Source organism: Sylvia atricapilla, chromosome 4 (assembly GCF_009819655.1).
Source record: "Sylvia atricapilla isolate bSylAtr1 chromosome 4, bSylAtr1.pri, whole genome shotgun sequence".
Classification (NCBI taxonomy): Eukaryota; Metazoa; Chordata; class Aves; order Passeriformes; family Sylviidae; genus Sylvia; species Sylvia atricapilla.
The window spans coordinates 59,123,924-59,148,076 of NC_089143.1; the positions used below are offsets into that span (position 1 = coordinate 59,123,924).

The following is a 24,153-nucleotide window of genomic DNA, read 5'->3' on the forward strand; positions in this document are numbered from 1 at the left end:
GCAACAGGAGTTGGATATTGTCAGCAGAATTTTCCACAGCCTCCTTCCTCTTCCACCCCATTGCTTAAGTGTTTGTGGCGTGCAGTGGGGTCTTCAGGCTTTTATGAGTATCCTCTGCTCAGAAAAAAAGCTTTATATCAATGGTCCAAGTTCATTACCTCAGGAGTGGATTTATGCAGTGCGTTCTAAAACGTGGCAAGCCTTTGAATTGCTTGGAGATTTTAGTTGATGTAGAAGATGGCAGGTTTTCAGTGTTGGTTGAGAGAACACATTATACTGATGCTCTGTGATCTGCCTGGTTACTCATTTACTTTTAAGTGCAATTTGATGTGATGGATAACTATAGTGATTGCTATGAAGGTTTAATTGAATTGACTGTAGGTTATCTAAAGACCAATGTCACTGTGATACCATGGCAGCCAAACTCAACAGATTCATCAAAACTCTTGAGCAATATCCTGGTTTAGACACAAAGAGAATGAATGCTATTGGAATACTTATGATGTGCCCCAAGTAAGAGATGATGATATTCTAATCACAATAATGTTCTTTCATCTAATCACTTTGTTATAACAGCTGAAAATAAGCCTGAAAAGAATTTGATAATCCTTTAGATATGTGGTCAAAAATATATATATGTGTGTTTTGGCATAAAGGGAGGATTTTGTAGGGATTTTGTAAGCTGTCAAAGGATTTTCTATCAGCTGCAATACATGCTCTAATTTTCCTTTTAAAAGCCATTTAGAAGATATCAGGAGTGGAAAGGTTTTCTTTTTATACAGTGTGAATTTCTGCCAATAGGATCTTTGTCTGTATCAAAGATTAATGCATCTGTACTTGAGTTAAAAATCTTCAATGATAGATTACTTTCTTGATAAAATGGTTAGAAGCATAACTATCAGGCAAATGAAAATGATTTAGATCTTAACACAGAAAAATTGACACAAAAATTTAGACAAAGTCTAAACTGAGAAGTTCAGGGGAAGATTTTGGATGAATTATACCCAAAGGTGTTTGCCTTGTGCCTTGTATTGCTAGCTTTCCTTGAAATGTTGTGCTAGAATAGTGCACATTTGTCTCCTTTTTTAAAAAGTTATTTTTATTGCTTGTGCTCTTTTGACGTATTTGAAGATTGGAAGAATAGTTGGTAGTCTAGCTTTAGTAGAGATGAGATGGCTGTGAAAGGGAGAATATTCAAGAACATCTTGCTCTACTATGGATTATTTGGGTTCTTAAGCTGGCTCAGATCTGCTTCTGGCCAAGTGGATCCATTAATATAACTATGTAAATCCTAACATTTCGGATTGCCAAGCATGTTATTAATTGTTAAAATTGCGACAGTAGGGATGTTTCTGGTTTAATTTACTGACAAATATTACCTAGACCTTGTAACTGAAAAACAAAATGGAAGATTTTCATCCTAGTCTTTTTTAGGATGCTAGTGGATGGAAAGTAATTGGGAAATGTCTGTTGAGCTTTATGTATAGTGCTACTTCTGATATTTTCAGTGAAAAGAATTTTATATTATAAACTGTTTTCTCCTGAAGAGTTCTTTTTTCCCTGCAATGTGAGATTTAATCTACAGTGGTTTAGTTTTGCAAGATGGAGGCTGTGGTCAGAGCCAGGGAGAGGGAAAGTAGAGCCCTGCAGAGAGCCAGTGGATCCTGCAGTAGCCAGGGGTCATACTATCAGAGTATTCTCCTGGGGCAGAAGAGATTTCAGTTCAATTAATGTTTCAGGTAACATTTATTATCACGAGGTAAAATCATCTGTCTGAAAAGTTTCAACATATCCTCACAAAGGTGCTAATAGTCCAGGACCTTAAGGACATTCAGCAGTTGTGTAGAGCAGTCCAGTTTTGAAAGAAATGAAGCTCTCTCAGTTTGTAAAAGCAACATGGTGACTCATCTCTTTGTCCTCCATTGCCGTTTCCTTTTCCTGTTGTGATGCAGAGTTTCTGCTCTCTCCTGCATTGCAAGACACTTGATACATGCTCAGTGAGCTGTTTGGCTGGTGATCAGTAGGATTAACTTTGGAGAATGGGAGTGAAAGTCCTGGAAGGTGTGGGTGGGCACTGGCTATGGAATCCAGACTCCTTAAATGTGATCCGTTGGTGCTTGGATTTTAGCTTAGTCTCGTCAGTAAGTTTCATTCTAACAAAACAGAAAGTTACATTACCAAATCTGTTCTGTAGAACACCTGGATTCTCCCTTAAACCAGTATATCTGTGGGTTAATGCATAGTGTAACTTCTTTCCTTCCTGAGTGGGGGTGTTTCTTCCATCTCTGAAACTCGAGGATTTCAGTTCGGGTGCTGCAAATATCTATTGACAACTTTCATGCTTGGTATTTGTCCCTGAGCAGAGTACTTGGAATAATTACAAATGGATTACATGTGCTGTGGATATTTTGCTGCTTGCTTCATTGAACTATGTTATACATTTGAAGTGTCTGAAACTGAAGATCAGATTGGTAGATAACTGTCTGAAGTGCAAATCTGATAAGATTGAAATAAATGGAAACAGCTGGGAAAACCTTTCCTTTGAACTGGAGTTTGTTGAAATTACATTTAAATTAGCTGCATATATTTTTTTTTCTTTGACTTAAGCAGTCTGTAGATTTTGTCTCTCCAGAACTAGATTATTCTAATATATTCTCTGTGAAACACCAGGATAATGTAAAAACCTATCTATTAGAACTTCCTCCCTGCTCTGATTTCCTGTTGCTTTCTAAATTGTTTGAATGTTTAATTGCATGTAATTGGCTGTTGAGAGCCATGGAATTGCTTGGAGAGCACCCTAGCATGTTTAAGTAGGACTTTCTTTCAAACTCCTGTTCTTAAAATTGCTGAGGTTCACACTTCACTACACTTAAGTTCTCCTTGAAGTCTGTCTTTTCTCTTAGGTGTGGTTGCTGGCTTCAGGAATGTTATGCTTTTATTATGGTTTGTAGATAGGCCATTTAAAATGCCTATGTCCATCACTGGCTAAATTTAAAAATCAATTTAAAAATTGTGTTAGACTCATACAAGAAACAATATGCCATGAAGTGAATGGATATATATTAACAATTGCCTTAGTAGTGGAAATCAAGGAAGTTTATAACTTTGCTTTTGCCTTAAGCATGAAAATACGTTGGAGTGTATTGAGAATGATTTGCCAATACTGCATAAATTATAAGTGACCTATTCTTGACTCGGTGATGCAATAGGCACTTGGTAGTTGTGTCCTGGCAGGTGGTGGTCTCAGTGGCTAAAATGTGTTTGCTTTTTATTCTTATATCTTTCCACTTAGTCTAGGAGGATGTTTTAAGGGTTTACTCATTCTCCAGTTTGGAGATGAAACGTACGTGAGATTTTAAGATGAGCAAAAACAAGCAATTTTTTGGTTTATGCTACATCCCTGCTTTCTGGGAAGGAATTGTGGGCTTTGTGATTTTGAAGTATGAAAAAAAAACCTCAAGGTGGGTTCTGTATGTTAGACTAAGAAGGTGTATAGAGAGGTACAAGTGGATAGGTGTAGTAAAGCCGCGACATTTTTTGTTTGGAGTGATGTGAAGCATTGTTTCTTGGGACAGTCCAGTTGGAGGATTCAACATGTCTTGTAGGATTTTGGTAGAGAAATGGATAAAAGATAGGGTTACCAACCACAAAACCATTCTTTGAAACAGTTTGCCACACTGGAGTGGAAAGAGATGAACTTACCTAAGTTGTTCTTACTAAAACAGAACTCTGTGTCAAAAGTGAGGATTTTTCCTCCCTGATTTTCTTTTTTTAAAGTACAATCTTTAGTGATTCTGTAGACTTCTCATATATTATCAGCTCATATGAAGACAAATTCTCTCATGAGTTAAGAATTATTTGCATTTGATCAGAAATTCAAGATGTGGTGTTGGTGTGAGTTTAATGGAAAACACCCTCTAGAGCTAAAACTATTAGCCCTTAAAACTGTGTTGCTGAGGGTTTGTTTGATTAATGTGTAGGTTTTTATGTCTTTGGAGGAGAGTGGATTGTCTAATGTAAATGTGGATCTTGGGAGTGGGACAGGGGAACAGGACAGCTTCATTTCCATTAATGTACAGTGCTGCAGATGTTCAAAACCGAGGGAACATAATTTAACTACAGAAGCAAGACTTTTCTGAAGAAAAAAGGCATCCTGTTGCTTCACCAGCACACTAGGACTTAAAAAAACACCACCATTTAAGGTGAGTTTTGTGCAGCAAGAGCACACCCTGTGGCTTGGCAGTCTAGTCAGAAGGATGATACCACGCTGACTTTATAACTAGATCTTTGAACAATATTCTCATGGGTGGTAAATGCAAAACAAAGTAATATCAACTGGCACTTAATTCTGTGAGCTCCCTGCTGGCGGGGCTCTGCAGTGAAATGGAACTCTTCCTGACAGGAAGTCAGCCACGAAGTGTGGAGACCTCTGAAAATAAAGTGTGCTTTAATTTGACGCCCTGCTGTTTTACAGCCAGTCTGTTTAATTTGAGACTATGGAAAGAGGGTTAGTGCAGGGGAGGGGTAGGAGATTGTGAAAAGTTCAGTGAGCAGCAATGCTTGTTGCTGATTTAATACTAATTGCAAATATGGGAACTTCTTTGTTCGTGTTAATAAACCAAATGATGTTTGATGAAGCAGAACTGCGTGGGGAACTCATGATTTGGGGAGCTGTGCTGTTTACTGGAAGTTCTGCCCGGCGAAACTTCGTGTAGTGATGCTGTTCAGTTTATTGTTGAACTTGCACTCTTATTTATGTGCATCTCTGCTTTTTGCCTCTTTCTGCAACTGGGAAAGCATTTGTCTCATCAAGGATTGTTGGCAATGCGCTGTTTTTTCCATGAGTATTTTGTGATAAGTGATAAAAGTTCATAATTCAGGTTATGCAGGAATCATGATATTGATGTCTGTTAGGTGTTAGATCCTAGTTCAGTCAATTTTGATTCAGAAGAAACAGCTGGATTTTCCAGTGCTCTTTGAATATGTCTGCTCTCTGCAGACATTTATTTCTTTATCTACATGATAATGAATATATTTTTCTTTTGGTAAATCTGCTTTGTGAGTGCAGGTGAGGATTTGCAGGGAAAGGAGCATTTATAATAATAAATTATTATTTATCATGTTTATTGTAGTGACAGATGATAATAGAGACCTTTGTTGCAACATGTTATATATATATTTTCGTGTAAGTAAAGGCAATAGAGGTAAGATGAGAAAAGGGACAGAGTGTGCAAGTGGAGTGTAATGGGAGAGGTTTTAGTTTTTCTGTTTTTTCTGCCTTTTTTTTTTAAATTGATTTAGCTTTATTTTGTCTAAATCTTTTAAGAAAAGATCTGCATTAGGATAGGATTGTCTCAGGGAATATCAAGGGACGGGTTCAGACATCCTGTGTTGTGAGTGAAGAGGTGAGATTGGTTTACATACTTGAGTTTCATTCCCTCAAAGGTACAATGATAGCAAGAATGTTGTTCATCATGTGTGTGCATTCATTATGAGAGTTTAAGCAAATACCAAGCTACTTTTGGGGGAAAGGGTGGTACTGGAGTCATGGAATCATGGAAGGTTTGGGTTGGAAGGATCCTTCAAGATGATTTAGTTCCAACCCCCCTGCCAGATAAAGGAACTTATGATTCCAAAACTGGTGTCGTATTTCTTTATAAGTTAAATTTATTTATTTGTAGCTAAGAACATTGAGCAGGAAGGTTGCTGCTATTGATGGTGATGATGAATGTTGCTATCAGTGGGATCAGTCCAGAACTACTGGTGCTGCCGTGCAGCACTGAGTTTGCTGTGATTTTCTTGTTTTTGTAATTTGTAGTCTACCTTGAAAGGCATTTCCCTTCCTGTTCAGTGGTTTTACAAAATCTCAGATGACAATCACAGTTAAACAAAAAAGCACTGAAATCAAGGGTCAGTTGTGTTATGCTCCTGCTATTCCTCAATTTGTTGGCCTTTGTTCATGAAAATGATGCTGGCACTGCAACTTAATTATTTGGGTCTTTTCCCTTTGTTCATCTTACGTTGTCACTTTTCCTTATGTCTGTTTTTCTGACTCATCTCCTTTGACTGAAGAGTTTTGTGCTTCCCATTGTTTGGTACTTTGATTTCTCAATTAATTTTTAAGATTCCTGTTTGTGTTCTTTCTGAAGCTAGTCTTTCATCTTGGCATTGAAAATAGCCAATGGTTAAAGAACCTGGAGAGGAAACGGCAGTGGAGAAGGTTTGCTGCTAGATGAACTCAAACCTGACCCCTAATTTTGTTTCATGAGGCGTCATGGCAACAGCCTGCTGGTGGGAGACAGAAAGGGAGAAGCTGCCCGGGGAAATTGCTTCCTCCATCAGAAACTGGGGGCTGAAAGCAGCCATCCACTCATTCAGTTTTTTCCCCCAGTTTTTCATACTTCTTGAAGCTAGATACAAAAATGAAGTTTATGCATTTCGATCAGAGAGATGTGCAGCTTCTATGCTATGAAGATTATTGCTGATTTAATTTTATTTATGCACACAGTGATATTTTTATAATTTTGTATGAAATTTGGATATGGTTAAAGTTTTCTTTTATTGTTGTGTTTAGAATATTTGATGCCACCCTAAATTATGGCAAATGCAACCTATCTCAAGATTTTTTGGCTGTGTGCAATTGTTAAAAGATTGTATATGCTGTAACATTTTATGTAGTATATCTTTCATAACTGCATTTTTTTAGGATAGATTTGTGTCCTTTGTAGAGAAGGCTACAGTTGTCACTTCGAGAGTAATCTCATAGCACAAAAGACTTTGTCTGACAAGCTGATGGTTTTTTCTGTGGTATTTTTACTGAAGAATCTAGTACTTAAGTATGTAACTCCAGCTTTACATGTGTATAATTTATTTTCAGAATCTATAAAAGCTTGAACGCTAACTTTTAAGTATTGAAATTAAACTCTCATTATAGTTTTAGGCATTTACCACTAACAACATAATACTAGTTTATAGGAAGCTCTGTTTACATGGAATAACCCACATGGTTAAACAGCAGGGGAGTCTTCTGCTTTTAGTTAAAAACCTGCTGTTTCTGTATGGCTTATTTACTACTTCTTTAATTCCTAACGTCGTGTGCTGTGGAATTGAGCATGCAAAAGTCAGCAAAGAGTTCTGTTTTTTGCGTCTAAGGTTATTACTTGCTGTACAATAATAAAGGCACTATTTTATTGGGTTAGTTGTAATTAACTTCAGCACTAGGCATTGATATAAATCATTCCTAATCTGTTTTCTTTGCATTTTCATTCTTTTAAACTGGTTTAACATAGCTTCTTTCTGTCATCCTTTTACATGAGGACTGGGGTTGTAATTGCTTTTTTGAATTAGGCTGTCGGAAGCTAATGTGCGTGTTGGTCCAAGAATTGATTAAGGAACACTAATGAAATTCATATAGCACTTTTAAAAGATTTGTAATAAATACTCTGTAGCGGTGATCTGTTATAACATTAGAACTCAGTACAGTGTTGTCATGCTGTGCAGCTGGGAAAATATTTCAGTATAGGAAACTTTGATTTGGCTTCACTGTTAAAATAGTAAGGATTTTTGTGGTTGTGAATAGTAATAAAAAAAAATAGTCTTGTTCCAACTTTTCTCCAGAGTATATTTTATGAAAGTATCTGTCGTTATTGTAGTTTTTGTTTCAATGTTTGATAGAACAGAGGAAAGATACTAGAAGTGTTAATTTTCATTTTTCTGCTTAGTCTAAATGTTTGATTCCATGTGGGTCCTGTGCCATTCTGCAGCATGTTGGCTGCACAAGTACTGCAGCATGGTTGGTTGTTCCTCAGCAGCACAGATTTGAAACAAGGATTTTTTTTTTTGTTGTTCTTTTTAGTCACCTTTGCAGCACTGAAAGGGTTTGTTTCTTGAATTTCTTCTATTTTCCAAGGGTGGATAATCACACAGTGCACAATCTCAGCCCACCTTTATTTAAGGTTCATTAGTTGGATGTGAGTGTATTTGGGATATTTTCTCACATTAGTGACTGTGGTGTTGTACCTTCACTTGAGAAGCTCTCTCATCTACTTAATTTTTACTCAACTTTCTCCAAGAAGTCTCATTAAAATTTTCGATACAAAGACTTCAGTTGTGTACTGTCACTGGAGGATTTTTTGACAAAAAGCAACGTCTTTTTTTAATGGAATGCCAGCAGTAAATACTTTTTATTATAACTGGGTGTGCTTGATACTTTTAAAAGTCTTATAAAAATAATTAGCTCTTTTATATAGTTCTAATGGCAGCCTTGCAAGTTTCCCCTGGAGCAGTCTCTAATGAACAGGCCTTGATTTTTCCAGTTGGGCTTTCACATTCCCAGAGGACTTGACTTCAGACCTTGAAGGGCAGTAGCTGCCATTTGTCTTGAGCCCGGAGTTGCCAAACAGCCAGACCATGTACTAATAGGACACATTTGTACAGCCCCAGTACGTGGGACCCCGATAGGGCCCTAATGACCATCATCTGTTGAGAGCTTGTAGCTGGCCAGGGTTAGAGTAACTTTTATCACCCTTATTGAAATCAAACCCTCTGTATTGATTAGTGAGCTAGCTTGGCTTGTTACATTGATGCCACGTTAAAGCTTTCATAAAGAAGCCTTTGTTCAAATTTCAGTGAATCCAAGCCTGCTCGATAGGGCTTTTTGGGTGACAAGAGGTTCTGAATTTTTGGGATAGTAGGAAATATTTGTGCAAGTTCTCACTTTGCTTCAGGATTCAGCAACAGTGCTGATGCTCTGTAGAGAAAGGGCCATAAAATATTTATCAGATTTTTTTTTTCTCAGCCAGTTTGTGATGGTTCTTTAATTTTTTGTTTATGGTTTTTAAATTTTATTTGAGCATACAGATATGCCTTTATATATACAGGATAATTATCTCATGTGTTCTCAAGTTGTTATATTAATTTGTGTCACATCTTAGCAAAATGTTCCTCTTTTTTAAGTACTAGGCATGTGCTAATTTCGATATTAAATTGCTGCATGGTTTCTAGATATGATTTCTCATAACTCCATGTTGCTTTTAATTTTTTAATTGAGTTTCATAGATTAAAATAACTGAAGCATGCTTCAACCTTTCAGAGTAATTTATGTTTGAAGAGATTCTGCTTAACATGCAGTCTAACTTTTTTTAATTATGAAGAACCCAGCTGAGATATGATCTACTTTTCACTATATGTTCTTTATTGCTGAGTTCATTCAAGCCTGTAGTGGATGTGGTGCTGAGAGAGTGCTGACACCAAGTGCAAACACTGCTGAAAAGTTCTTGATAGTTTACTTTAGGCACTTAGAGATTAGTGTATCTCTCTATGAACAAGTTTTTCATGCAGATTTGACCTTTACTCTAGGATATAATATGTCTCTTAGTCATATGTTAACACATTTTCCCACCCTGCTCCTTAGTGCCCCATTCATAGTTGTCAGTATCAAAGTCATCCTTCTCCTTTGTTTCATAACCAAAATAAATTATCAAAACTCCTCCAGCTTAATGGGAAGGATGGATTAGTGAAGAATTTTCTCTTTTTTTGCCTGCTGATGAGTGTGTGTTTCAACTGCTGGATACAATCGTTAATTGTACAATATGGCAAACTGTTGAGAAGGGTGTTTTTTTAAATTTCTCAGAAAAATGAATTTTTAAGGAGCATGCATATATATATTTATGAATGAGAGCAGCAGAACAGTTAGCTGCAGTTGGAAATAGAGCAGTTTTCATTGATTGAAAATGTTTTAAATACTCTGTTCATGGTTAATTGCCTAGCCATCAAACCAGTTGATGTGTTGGTCATGCAAATGTTTGTAAATACCTTGAAGAATGTATGGTTTGGGGTATTCATAGAATTGTAGAATGGTTTGAGTTGAAAATTATCTCAAAGAACATCTTGGTCCAACACCTCTACATAATTGGTTAAAATGTGACTATATTATTTTACCAAGGGTGTACAGCTGAGGAGGGATATGTCCATTTGCTGCCTACAGGCAAGCACTTCAAATTCCAAACCAACAAAAAAGTCTATCAACAAAATTTTTTGGGTGTTTCTTTGAGTGATTACAGTTTAGGAGTTGTTATATTGGGCTACGTAAAGGTTCCACTTTGCTTCTTGTCCAATCTCCAAATGTGGACACAAAGAGGTGCTCAAAAAGAATAAAATAGGACGATTGTGATACTCTTCCACTTTTCAGCAACTTTTGCTCAGGGTATATTCTGAATTGGATGCAGTTTCTCTGTATTTAGACAATGTGTTTATTTTTTTGATGTGTACGTGTTCCATCTCCTCTTGATCCACTTGAACTTTTGATCACTATAACATGCTTTTGGTCATAGATTCTTTACACATTGTGTAGAGAATCACCTGAATTCTTTGTTTTGAGGCTGGCTCCTGCTATCTGCTGCTTGCAGCAAAAGGCTTTTTGGGTAAATGAGAGGTTCCTGAAGTATTTCATCTGAACAAGGATACTCAGAAATGGGTAGGCCAATAACAAATGGAAAAAAATTAAATTCAAGGCAGAATTTTTTAAAGAACTTCACGTATCTGCTCATGCCTTGTGATTAGAGATGTACCTTGTTTTTCTGAAAGGAAGGATGAGGATCAAAATGTGTGAAAAACTTTTAAATGCACCTGAAGACTGAGATAGCCACACATACACATGTTGGTGTGGTGACATAAAATGGGATATTTGGCACAAATACCAAAGGCTGTTTGCTACACTAGTCTTGTTGCTGGTTACGGTCTAATCCAGCTTGTGGTATTTTGTATGCTTTGTTCACAGTCAAATGCATGCTGTTGGTCTTAGTATTTCCTAGAAAAAAGTAAATGTAATAATTTGTGAGTTTTATTAGAGCATTTGGTGCTGTCCTACAACTGATCATTTGGTTAATTAAAAAACCCCACTGTAAAATAGATTAAATAGCTCCAGCATTACTCAACTGGGACAACAGGTCATGATATCAACCTTGAGGGAGATTATTAGTTTCTGAAAGGAGGGGTTTAAGACCACTACTGTTTAATGTTTTCTTTTAATGACCCTTGTGCACTCAGTAAGAATGTGCTAGTGAAACTTATTGATGATATAAAATTAAAGCTATAGAGGACTGGGATGTATTTTTGCTCACTACAGAATTGTGTTGTGTAGAAAGAAATGTAATATGTATTTCATACAGAATTATAATTCAGATGAAGTTTGGACACCATTTCAGTTTTTAGTCCTTGCCTTGGGTGTTATGGGGCTGCTTACAGTTTCTATGAAGGAAATAGGTGACACAGTAAAGAGTTAGGAAATTTCCTTATCAGACACAGTATTTGAATAAATGTGATTTCTTATTTGTCTCCTTGTCCTGGTGATTTTTCATTGGAGTTATCTGTGATTGTGTCTGGTGCTTCTTGGTTTTCCCCCTACCTCACTGTTGAGTGTACAGTGACCAAAAGCATTAGAAGTAGATGATGTCTCTTGGTCACTAAACATTTACAGCCACAGGGAAATGATGGCCAATTACCTACAGCTTAGAACAGGTATGAAATTATTGACTCAGTTGATCTTCCCTTACAGCCCTTCCTCAGAAAAGTGCTGAAATGTGTTTTGTAGTTACTTCGTTGCATTAGCGGTTGAGTTTGAAGCTTTTAGCGTGTTTTTTTCCCTAATACCTTTGGGAGATGGATAACTAAGATGCTGATATAATAATGCAATATGTATACTGAGTGTAATTGTTTGAGAGTGAACATATACTGTGGGGAAATACTGAATGGATCATGAAAGATGAAGACCATTAGTCTTTTCTTTCAACTATTAAAATAAGCTTTAGGGTTTGTTCAGCTGTGATTTGTGAAAATGTTTAGACTAACACCTTCTTTGATGATGTCTTATGCAGAGAAAAATGCTGAAAAGTATAATGATAAATTCACTTTCTTTTCACTTTTGGCAGCCTTCGTCTTCACCAATTAGATTTTCAAGTATTGTTGTGAGCTCTTTAGAGAGCAGAACAACAGATGGAGAGTGTCATGAGTGGAAGAAATGATGTTGCTTTTCTTGAGTTTTCTCACACTTTAGCTAGCAGAATAGTTTTAGTTATCTTTATATAAAGCTAAATATTTAGATCCTGATACTACATTTAAAACCTCTAAGAAGGATTATTTGCATGTGCTATTTTGTTTAGAATATTAGAAACTAAAAGGCTGTTTTTTGTTTTCCATTAGAAAACATTTATAATTTGTGATGAATAATACATCGCAAGGTCCAATTATTCTGCTTTTGATTCTCACTCCTTGAAAATTTTAATACATTGTTGCAGCTTAAACATGATGAACATGATAAACATCATAAGCATGTGTTAGGCCTGGAAAAACAGAATGAGAAATCAGAGTTATAATTTTTCCCCTGCATTTGAAATTGGGAAATCCTTTTTGTTTTTTGGGGTTTTTTTGTGTGTGTGGGTACAGAGGGGCAGGATTTAAGTTGTAAATAACAATGTTTCAGTGTGTGTTTGGTCAGACCTTTGTCTCACTGACTGAGAAGAAAATCTGCAAAAAATGGACCTTGACACTGTGTATTAAAAACCGCCTACATTCTGAAATCTGAAATTTGACATATTTCCTGCTTTGCACATTTTGCCTGCCTTGGAGCTGATAAGATTTTTTTGAGTGATAGAAATACCCATGTAGATAATAAGTAGGATTATTATTTCATAGAACAAAGAGTAAAAAATCAAGGAAGCTGATGTGGAGAAGCACATGAAACTTAACTATCTGTCTGCTGCAGAATCAGTCTTTTGTATTAGATCAGAAGAGTTAAAGAGTTTAAATCAAGAGCTGTATTTGTCTTGTTCTATCTATTTGCCTCTACATTTTCCCCAAAAGATAGTGTACACGCATTTACTGCTCTAATTTTTAACTAAGTTAACTTGTTCCTATGTGCTCTAGGATTAAAAAATCTACTTTGTGTGTTTGTTAACTAATTCTGTTTTCTTGTCAGCTTTCAAAGGAGGGTAACAAGCCCCAGTGATAGGTCATCTGAGTTGATTGCTTTCCGCCTTGTCTCTTGTGGGGGCCAGGCAAAACCCACCTTCATGTTTAAGAGGTGTAGAGTTTTGCTTAATTCAAGGTTCAGCTGGATTTAAGGAATGTGCAGTGCACTTTCATCTGCCATTAGCATAATTTCAGTGTGCTAAAAACGTTACATTTTTTAAAAACATTGTGCATTAATGGTGCAATATTTGGATTGTTAACAGATTGTTTTACAGTGAGTAGAGATGACTATGTGATGCTGAAATGAGGATAATTATTGGGAAATATGCTTTCTAGGCTTTAAGCTACTTGAGAAATCTGTGTCCAAGGAATGAGCCTTGCCTTAATGTGAAGCAGTTTCTAACACTAACGTGGTTCAATAAGGCAAAAAGCATCCGTGAACCAGAGCACGTTCAGGATTATTACATGACCTAACAAAAGCAAATGATGGAATCCTTTGTGGGGTGTTTTTGGATTTTCTTCTACTCTTTTTATGACCTTGAGTAAATGATGCTGCCCTGTTCCTTCATGCTGGCATTCATTGCTTCCTGATCAGCACACAATTAATGCTTTGTGTGTTTGCTGGTGGTGCTCTAAGTTGCTAAAGCTGAAAAGAAGGGGTATGATTTTGTCTCTGAAAATGCCTCTTCCAAGTTTTGTTTTCATACAGCTAGTTTTCTCTTCTTTTTTGTCTTTTCCCAGGAGTGGCAAAATTCTATACAGAAGAATGCTGGCCTGGCCTTTATTGAGCTTGTCAATGAAGGAAGGTAAGTCACGATATTTGATAAAACCTCTGCCTTAGCCTTCAGGGAGTTCTGTGCCTTGAAACTGTCTAAAAATATTTTTTCTTCCTTTTTGTGTAGTTTTCTTTGAGTTTTACAAGCGTGGTTTCATCTTCTTTAGTACTTTGGTTCAGTTCTAAGTCTGAATATAGAATTTTGCAGAATCTTAATGCACTTTAGTTTCATTAAATACTTTGCTTATCTGTGTGTCATGAATTTTCTTTCTTCCTGTCCTTGTGTACTGGTTAATGTTGAAACTATAATTTGTATTCAGCTAATCTCTTGAGAAAGGGAATTTATATTTGAAAGACATTACTGCTAGGAATTGTAAGATAAGCCTCTCTTTCAAAAATTAGATTCCAGTTTGCTCATTTATTTCTGATCTATCTCTTAAACTAGAAAGGAGGAGAGTCCCTCTAAGGAAAAAAAAACCTCTTAATATTACCAATTAGTTTAATGTTCTATCCATAACTTTATATGTATATTATTGGAACTTACAGAAAATGACAGAGCAGGTGATGAGGCCATGCTCTTTGACTTGTAGTCAGTGTTCAGAGCCATCAATATTTTCTTCATTACAAATTGATTGTTGAGGCAGACTAAGAGCAATATTTACTTTTTTTTTTTCCTAAAGCATTTTTTTAAAGATGTCTCAAGGTGTTAGCTAAGGTGTATTGTAAGAAATGCCATTTGTTTAAATGTAACTTCTGTTAGTGAGTAACTTCAGCTAGTAAGAATCCAAATAGAAAATAAATTTTACGTAATTAGGACAGCTACTGAACTAAACCCGGAATAATTTATCACATAAATTATTATACTATATAAATAGCTATTTCCCCCATTCTTACAATGATAAAAAGATATTTGAGATTTTTTTTCTTAAGATGTAGATGTTCTCAATATACCTCAAAATGATGGTCATTTTAATGGGTTTTAATGGCTGCTTTTGAGTTTACGGTAGGGGAAACACCGTTCTGAGGCAGGAAAAACATTTTGCTACTAGTCTTGATCCCAAGGGCCAAGGTAAAGTAACAAGGGTGTTCAGTTACAGTGTTAAGATCTAGCCTATAGTTGTTTCCTATTATGTGAGGCTGACCTGTCTTGACCTTACTTACAAAATGCCTGCTATAAATTTGGCCCTTGATTAATGTTTTATTAGCATAGATAACACAGAGATCCCACACACATGTAAACCACAATGTAGGGTTCATCTGTGTAAGATGATTATCATGGACAGATCAGTTGCTGAGACTGAGCTGTGCATGGCAGTCACCCAGTAGCTATTCAGCTCGTCCAGGTCAAGCTTTCTATCAGTAAACTGTTTGGAATTGACTATTTTCTCTTCAAAACATGCAGTGCCCATCACAGACAGATGGAATCACTCCCCCACCTCCATAAACAACATCAATAACTTAGAGTCTAGCCTGAGCCAGAGTGGTTGTCTCAGGGACAAATGATCCCTTGAAGACTGGGAAGTGTGGTTTTGGTTAGCAGAAAATGTCTGTGTAATTGTTACTTCATTTCATATCTGACATGTAGCAGAGTTGGGTTTTCTTTTAGGATTTTTTTTTTAAGTGGGAACATAACATTCATTATGGTGAAGAGGAGAGGGGATTAATTTCTTAAAAATGGCTCCTTTTATCTGTTTCCATTTTCCTCCATTGCTGTTTATAGGAGCCTTTATAGTGACTGCTGAATTGCAGTGCTTTGTGGCTTTTCAACATTCACTAAAATGAAACTATTATCCCTCAAATGATAGGAACTGTGTTCCAGAACTGCTCTTTCCTTCTCTTTATGCACTTTGCACATTATTTTTCTTGCACATATGCTAACACTTGGACTAAGACATCTCAGGCCTTTTATTTTATTCTGTTTGCTATTTTTGTGTATTTTTGCCATAGCGTTACAGTCTTCGAAACTCCAAAAGCTGAAGGCTTTTAACTGAAACTTAAATATCTGAATGATCCTGATTTAGACTTTAGCTGCGTAATTATATAATAAAAGCTGGATTTTGAATTGTTTCTACAAATGCACAGGAGAATATGTCAGGGTACTTACAGGAAGGACAGAACTGGTTCAGCACACAGGGAAGGATGTCTGTAGGGCACCATGACATGAGAGTTAGAATAAAAATAATCAAGGACTGGAAGAACTGCCTAGAATTTGTACAATTGCTGTTGTCTGCTGCTTTGGTGGGGGGGACTTTGATCACCCTGTAATCTTTGTAAACAAGAGTTTTATTCCCAGTGTTTACTACTAGGTTTTTTTTACTAATGATGCAATAGGATATTCCAGCTTGATGTGAGTTCTACTTTTTTTTTTTTTTTTTTTTTTTTTTTTTTTTTTTTTTTTTTTTTTTTTTTATTGAAAAAGACTGAAAAATCTTTCTGGAAGAAGTCTAGAAGGAAAGATGTAAATCTCTTCTTCTGCTTGCTTTCAAATGTACTTTTTGCTTTTATGTGAAAGGTATGAATGTAGCTCTCTCTCTCACAGCGGTTGGAAGTTTTATGTTTAGGCTTGCCATGTTTTGGCTAGGATTCCCTGGACAGAAATATGTGCAGAAAGTTTGCCTCTGGGACTCGTAAGATCTGCAGTGTGTGTGCTGCATTCAGAATGTGTTGGTCTGAATTTCCTCATGTTCACAAGTAACTAATGTGTTCCACAGAAGAGTTGTTCCCTGCCTTTCCTGGTAGATCACGCTCACTTCACGTGTGGAGCAGAATTAATTAGTTTGTGCCCACAGAAATTTTGAGTCTTGAACTGCAAGAAAACCTCTCGACAGGAGGCTGGTATGTGGCAATACAGAACTGTAAACCTGCCTAAAACTGAAATACACAGTTAGAGTCTTGAAGGTCCAGGTTACAAGTATAGTAAAAAAAAACAACCAAAAACCCAGTGTAGAAATCCAGGAAGCTACAGAATGTAAGTGAAAAGGTAAAGGAGCAGGTAGTGGAGAATAACCTCTTTCTGTGCAGTGAAAAGACACATCAGTTTCAGTACATTGGTATGTTTAACATTAATCTGGTTTTAATAAAAAGTAGTAAGTATTGTTCCCTGTTATTGTAGTGTCTGGGAACACTATTAATGCTCTTTGAAACCTTGCTAAAAAATAGGTGCCTGTACCCATGGCTCCTCCACGTACTGAGCCATCTGTGCAACAGAAGGATACGTTGTGAAATGTTTTCCTTAGCCTGCTGAACTTCTGTCAGTCTGGATTTCATTCTTTGTGCTTGCCTTTCACCTTTGGGTCCTCCTTTAGGGAGAGTCTCTTTTGGAGCCTGAAGCTGAGCACTTACCAGTGAGGGAATTTGTTCACCAGAACCATCCTTTAGGTGGGATCTAGTTCACTGCCATGGCCAACTCTGTCCTTTGGAGACTTCTGAGGTGCCCAGACTGATTCCTCTTTTGCACCCTGAAACTAATTATGTTTTCTCCTTATGCACAAGATGGTGGAGCCATTATTTATGAACTAAAGCAAGCGCAGCTTTGTTTTATTTCCTCGCGTGTACGAACGCCTCTTTTGCTAGGGCCTGATTTCCTGCACTTGGCTAGTTAGCGAGCAGCCCCTGTGCTCTGTGAAGGTTAAAACTCTCTGCTGTCGCTGTGATTCATTAGCACACTTTAGTGTGAAGCATCTCTTATGCTGGGTCTTGTTTTCTGTATCAGTCAGGGCACTAACAAACGCACTCGAGCTCGAGACCAGGCATGACAGTTATTATCCCCTTTGGGGTGATAATGGGTTTGGCATGGCAGGGGTTGAGGGATCAGTCTCCTAAGCATGCTGCAGCAATTATTCTTTCCAATTTTCAGTCGAAGAGACTCTTGAAGATGCCTAATTTTAATTTAATTTTCTCAAGCACAGTTTTCTTGGCCATCTGAAGAATTACAGAACTATGTTCTATGGTTACACTTTTATACATTTGCAAATTACTATTCACTGAAAAAAGTCACAAAATGTTTAGTTCAAAGAAAATCTCTTTAAATTAGCAGAATCCATGTATAATTCTCTCTCCTTACCTTTGCTTTTTCAAATCCTTATCCAAACAAGACAAGCCAAAACGTAAGTGTTCACAAGTGTATCCAATTTTATTTTTCTGTAGCTTTTTAAATTGCCACATTCTTTGTTGTCTAATGAGGAATGAAATGTAATCAAAGTTCTCCCCTCTAAATCAGAGCATTTTCTAATGTGCCTTTCAGTGTAGTAAAAAACATCATTTTTTTTCTTTTCCCAAAGGAAACTTGCAAGGGATTTTGTGTTCCCTTGGATTAAAAATTACTATTTTTGAGACACTGTAGCCACCTATTAAAAATATTTGTTGGAACTGTATAATTAATTCAGAAGTTGTTGGGAGAAGAAGGACGGCAAACAGAATGCAGATTTAACATCCTTAGCAAGTAAAAACTCCATCAACCAACCAAAAAAGTCCCAAACCTCTCCAGAAACAACCAAATATTGTTTGTTTATCTTAATGAATTCTCTCAATAAATAAGATCTAATAGTAAAATATCTGGAATGCTGTAATCATCTGTATTTCTGTAGCTGAGGGGGGTAGGGAGGAATTTAAGAGCTGTACTAACAAAATTTAAACATACATCACCTGCTGTTCCTTGTCTTAAAACTGTATGTATTGCTTTTGACCGATCATGGATGCAGATTTTTTTAATATTGAAATACTTGGCAATCAAGCTGGCTGGCCAATTACTTGGATGCTTTCTGAATGGAAAATAGGGGACAGATGAAGGCTGCCCTGTTCAATTGTCTCTCACTCTCAACGCTGCGGTCACTCTCAAGGAATGGATGTTTGGAGGGTTGTGTTGCCATAGGAGCAACTGCTGTGATGGAAAAATAGTTAGAAAAATACAGCTATTAATGAAAAAATGGATGATAACTGACAGACTTGGTGCATAATTGACCAAAAAAAGGCACCAGAGAAAAATGATAAATGCAGTCTGGTCCAAAGTAGGATTGATTACTGCCAGTCTGCTCCCCTTGCTGCAGCCTCCTTGTCTTGAGATTCTGATGACATAAAACCTGCACCTCAGTCTTGTTTTGTAAAAAAAAGGATATGTTTTCCAGATTTCCTTGCTTTTTGATTTTTAACAATCCTTTCTGTTTAAGTGGTACATCGTATGAAAGAGATTTTTGATGATTTCTTTTATGAGTCTTGATGTTATTGTTTTGGTTTGTTTAAAGAAAAGAAAAAGCAGCTTTGTTAATGTGTGAATTTGAATACATAAGTTCATTAGGTGAGACTTAAAACAGCATTATAAATGTGCTGACAATTAGGAATTGTAGTCTGGATATGTTTCAGAGGTGGGTAAGTTGACTTGAGTGGGGTTCTTGATGCTGCCTAATTTTTTTGTGTGCATGTGTGTGCACTAAGGTGTACGGTGATGTACACAACCATTTTTGGAGCAGTTCTTGATTTCACTGGATTTTGCAGGGTAGTTATGTGACAAGGGTAGGTTTTGCTTGTGAGAATACATAATTAATTTGCTGGATCTATGAAAAAGGAAATTGATAAACCACTTTTGAGCGCCTGGGAGTTCTGAAATATTATTTTAATGTAGAAAGCTTTGATAACATCTGCTTTTGGAAAAATAAGTTACTGCAAGAGTAACAAGAAGGTATCTGTACTGTGTTGTGTGTGCATACATGTATTGTACTTTAGCCATCTGATGGGGCATTTTCAGAAATCATCTCTCGTAGTACTGTGCAGTGGCTCTGAAATGTGAACACAGCAATTCTCAGTGGAGTCTGATATGTCCTAAGAGATATGTCCTAGGTAGAAAGTATTGGATTGGTGTGTCTGCCCCTCAGCTGCCTTTTCAAAGTTCTGTTTCATTTAATGTTAATGAGTTTCCAAGTCTGCATTTTGAGTGAATCTGCACAGCTTTGGGGCTCTGGTGGGGTGGTGTTTTGTGGTGTTGTGGTTGGTTTTTTTTTTTTTTTTTTTTTTGTGGTAGTGGGTGGTTTTTCCTTTGTGGTGATGATGGGGGTGTTGTTTGGTTTTGTTTCTGGTGTTTTGTGATTTTGTTTTTTTCCCCCTCCTATTATAACTCACTAAATTTCTTCAAACTTCAGTCTTTAAGACCTTATGGACTAACTATATTTTTTGAGATTCAGTAGAGTATCTGTAAAGTATCTGTGTTCCACAGAGCGATTGTAAAACACCCTTGCAACAGTAATTCCACCACTTAGCACACTGAGCAGACAGATCCCATAAAATCCATGTGTGTCCATGTAGAACATACCCCCTTTTGGAGTCAGAGAATCTCCTGCATGCTGGGTTTATGAGGAAGGAGTGCAAATAGGATTGGTTACCTTGCTTGGCTGTCTCAGAGTGCTCTCAGGGTTGTGGTGCACCTGGAACTTACAGTCTCTCCCTGCGCTGCTTTGTGATAGGTTTGTGCCTAAACAGCTGCTGTCAGTGTCACCTAAGAAGCTTTTTCATACTCTGACTAAACTGAAAATTGTTAGACATCGGTAATGCTAACCCAGAATTTGTCAATCTCTTGCTTGCTTTTGCTTTGCTTAGTTTTCTCTTGGTTTTTTTGCCTCTCATACTTAATTTTTGCTTGTTGTAAGGAGAAGCTTGACTTTTTTACTTGCTCATGTAAGCATTCAGCAGCCAGAAATCAGAGGAAGACTTTTAGTTCTGTGTCTCATAGTTTTCCAGCATCACAATGAAAATCAGTCTATCTCCTGTATTTGGCTGGAACTCCTCTCAGTGGTTTAGTGCTTCATTCCTGACCCAGCAAAATATGCAAGTATATATTTAACTTCCAGCATGGAATCCATCCCCTTGCTTGTTTTTACTAGGCTGCTCATCTTTTCGAAGTTGAGCACATGTTTTAAAACATTTCAGTCTGGAAAAAAAGTGCTTGGGAAGAAAAGTCAGTCTGAGACCTTGAATCTGGTGTGCACTGCAAGCAGAAGAGTAGCTCCACTATCCAGAGTCTTTACACTCATAGATAATCATGTCTAACTTCTACAAAATGTGTCCATCCACATTCTTCTTGTATTAAGATCAGGAAAATAGTAATTCGATACATACAATTCAATTAATCCATAAATAAAAACAAACAAGAAGAGAATCTATCAGGAATGTGGAGTATAAATCAGCACATGCAAAAGCATTTTGGTGTTTAATAGTACTGAAAAAAACCAGCAGATATGAGATATAAGGTAAGCATGGTCTGTGGATCTTCATACAGGGATTATGATGCATCAACAAGAAGAAAATTATTAGATTTGAGATTGTCTTTAAGCTTGGGTGCATACTTTGAAAAAGACAAAAAATTCAATTTGTCTGTTTACTCAAAGAAAGGAAAAGCTGTCATTTTGCTGTAAAAAAAAGAAAGTATTTAATGTGTTTTAGGTAAAATCTTCATTTAACCAAAAAAGAACTAATGTAATCTAGTTACTGGGGAAAAAAAAATCTGGATGAAAATACACAAAAGGTTAGGGAAATGGTTTTGTTTGTGGGGGGTTTTTTGTCTTTGTTTTAACTGACAGTGATTGCCTTGTTATAAAACTACTTTTTGGGAAAATATGGTGTAAAATATCCTTTTGGTCTGGCACAGGTGGCCCAGAGAAGCTGCAGATGCCCCATCCCTGGAAGTGTTCCAGGCTGGATGGGGCTCTGAGTTAACCTGGTCTGGTGGAAGGTGTCCCTGCCCATGGCATGGGGTTGGAGATGTTCCTTAAGGTCCCTTCCAATTGAAACTTATTTATGATTCTATAAGCTTCAAGCCTTAAAAAAAACTCTCAAAACCATCTTTTTGGAAGCATCTTCCTGGAAGCTCTCCTGTAGTGCAAACAGAAGGTACAGACTTGATGGAGGAAATGAGGTTGTTTTCAGTAAGGCATTCATGATCAGTTTGTGTGGGATGCCAGAGTGGGAGCCAGCAAGGACCATTATGATCCTTTAAATCCATGAAGTGACACTTACTGTCTTAGTGAGGAGAATCAGATGTTTGAAAACGTTTTTTTCTTAAGAAGGAAGTGTTTGTCTCTCAAAGTCACCTGATCTAGGTAATTCAGTTTATAGGCTCTCCCATGTGTCCAAAATGTGTAGTCTGGAGTTGAGCTAATCCTTCAGCAAGAGTCAGATTTCTGTCCTTGCTTCAGCAGTGGTCTGCTCGCCTGGGAACAGCTGTTTTATTGAGAGCAGTGAGCTGCACCTAACAAATTTCTGTTAGGCATTTTGTTTCCCTTAAATGGAAAACCAGCAGCTGCCAAGGTTCTCAAAATTTGAGTTTAGCAGTGATTAAAACTTAATTTTAAACGCATAAGCAGAGGTGTGTTCATTTGTACGGGTGCTGTGAGCTCGTATTTGCCTTTGATTTTTAATGATGGCTACAGACTCCTCTATGATATCATGCCATCATTACATTTATATAATGATATATATATTTATTTTGCAAAGTTCCATACTTAAGCAGTAAATTCAAAATAGAAATCTGAGTGGCATGCCATGTATGTGGATACTCTTTTCATAGAAAGGAACTCCAAACTGCCCTAGATGATAATGCAACTTGAATTGTTTGTTGTAAGCAAGCTAATCCAAGCAAATAAAGTGTTTGGAAAAGGTTGAACTGATAAGGGATTATTAAAATTTTTAAGTTCTTAAATGTAAAAAAAAAGAGGGGAAAAAAAAAAAAAGAAAATAAAAATCCTGTCTCAGTTTCTTCTACCTGGCCTGCCCCTGTGTGGAGTGTCACAGTGACAATGAGGAAAGTGTGTGGGATTAGTGAGGAGAACTGAGGGTGACAGAAGAGGCAACTGACCCCTAGGAGACAAAGCTCTTCCTGGAACTGGATGTGTATTTGTTTTCACTTACACTTGTGTTTTGTTTGGCCAATGTTGTTCCTGTGTGAGGGAATGTAGTTCTTTGCTTTGTTTGGAGCACATCCATGCTTTCTGGACATGCATAGCAGGTGCTGGGCTGCTTACTGGTTATGTTTGGTAGATAAAAAAGGAAAACCATGTCGTAAAGTGTTAAAACTATTATTATAGAGGGTGATTTCTTAAACAGATGAAAAAAAAGTGGGACTCAGAGTGTTAGTAATTGGTGTTAGATTAAAGGTAGACCTTTTAGAGGATAGCTGGTATTTTTCAAAGTCTGATCAAGGTAGCAGAAGATATTGACAAACTCGGGGAAAACAATGGAATACTGTCCAGCTGTGTTACATACAACTTGTAATACATGGTGTTGTAGTAGGTGAGCATTTGTGATCCCCTTGATTTTTTGAACAAGTCTTAGTTCAGTTAAAAAAATGTTTATTTAAATGCCTATGTGTCAGATTTGAATGTTCTACTGGAGATCCTGGAGAAAGAGTCAAACACATGGTATCTGACCAGACTATGCAATTGCTTATACAGTTTCTTGGTGCTGGTTTGTCACTAATGCATGCAGATAAATGGGCAGAATTGCATGTTTGTTCCTCAACAGCTACATCTATTCTATCAGTGACTAAAAATAGGAAAAAAAAAAAAAGGCAATTGTAATGTGGTTTTAAACTATTGACTTTTGTACAACCCTCCCGAAACAGAAGGTGAAGTGACACCTCAAACAGTGAATTGTGCATGTTTCTTATTTCAAGACTTCATCCGTGGGGAGAGACTAATCCACTAACTTGGCTGGTTCCTGAGCTCGTGGCCTCTTGTGGCTGCTGTGCTGCAGTTTTCTGAGCCTTGGGATGAGAGGGACAGTGAACAAAGAGCTTCAGGTGTTGTTCTGCCTCTGGATTTCTCCTCATGGAAGCAGGCAGGTGACCTGCAAGTCTCCTGCAAGTGCAGAATTCAGAAAGCACAGGAAAAGAGACAGCAGAGCAACACTCTTTCAAACATACAGCAAGAGACAGGTGGAGCCTCATTTCAGATAAAGAAGTTATTTGGGTTAAAATTAACACTGGATGCATTAGAAGACATCCTGCATAATATATCCTGTGGTTGTAGAGAAAGCCTTTCAGTACACTCTGAACTTGTTGAAATGTACTTTAGTTTATATGTGCAAGGAAAGCAGGTGATCTTCTGTTCTGCTACTCTTTTTTCTACAACTGGAAGCATTACCAAAAAAAAAAAAAAAGGTTTAATAACAGGTATTTTAAGAATTAATCAGTAGAGCATGTAATGGATTTTATCTGGTGTATCTTTGAGTGATCCTGTGGAAATGTGCACCTTCTAAAACAGTGTGATTCCTGTGTAGCTGGTTTTAGCTTCATGAATCCCACTGTAGCTAATTAAAAAAGGAAATGTTTTTAGTAACAATATGTGAACTCAGAGAATAATTGGGTTGTAATTCAATCTGTCAGCTCTGCTGCCATTCATAAACTCAGGGTTTATGAAGGTCTCAGAAAT

At 37.0% G+C, this 24,153-nt stretch overlaps 1 protein-coding gene across 2 annotated transcripts in view; it reads left to right on the forward strand.

Annotated features, from left to right (window-relative positions):
* LRBA (LPS responsive beige-like anchor protein) overlaps window positions 1–24,153 on the forward strand; it is a 363,721-nt gene that overhangs the window by 104,706 nt on the left and 234,862 nt on the right. For both annotated transcript variants that reach the window (XM_066318056.1, XM_066318055.1), the window contains one exon: window positions 13,708–13,772. In XM_066318056.1, the coding sequence (XP_066174153.1) occupies window positions 13,708–13,772 (65 nt within the window). The remainder of the gene's footprint in view (window positions 1–13,707; window positions 13,773–24,153) is intronic.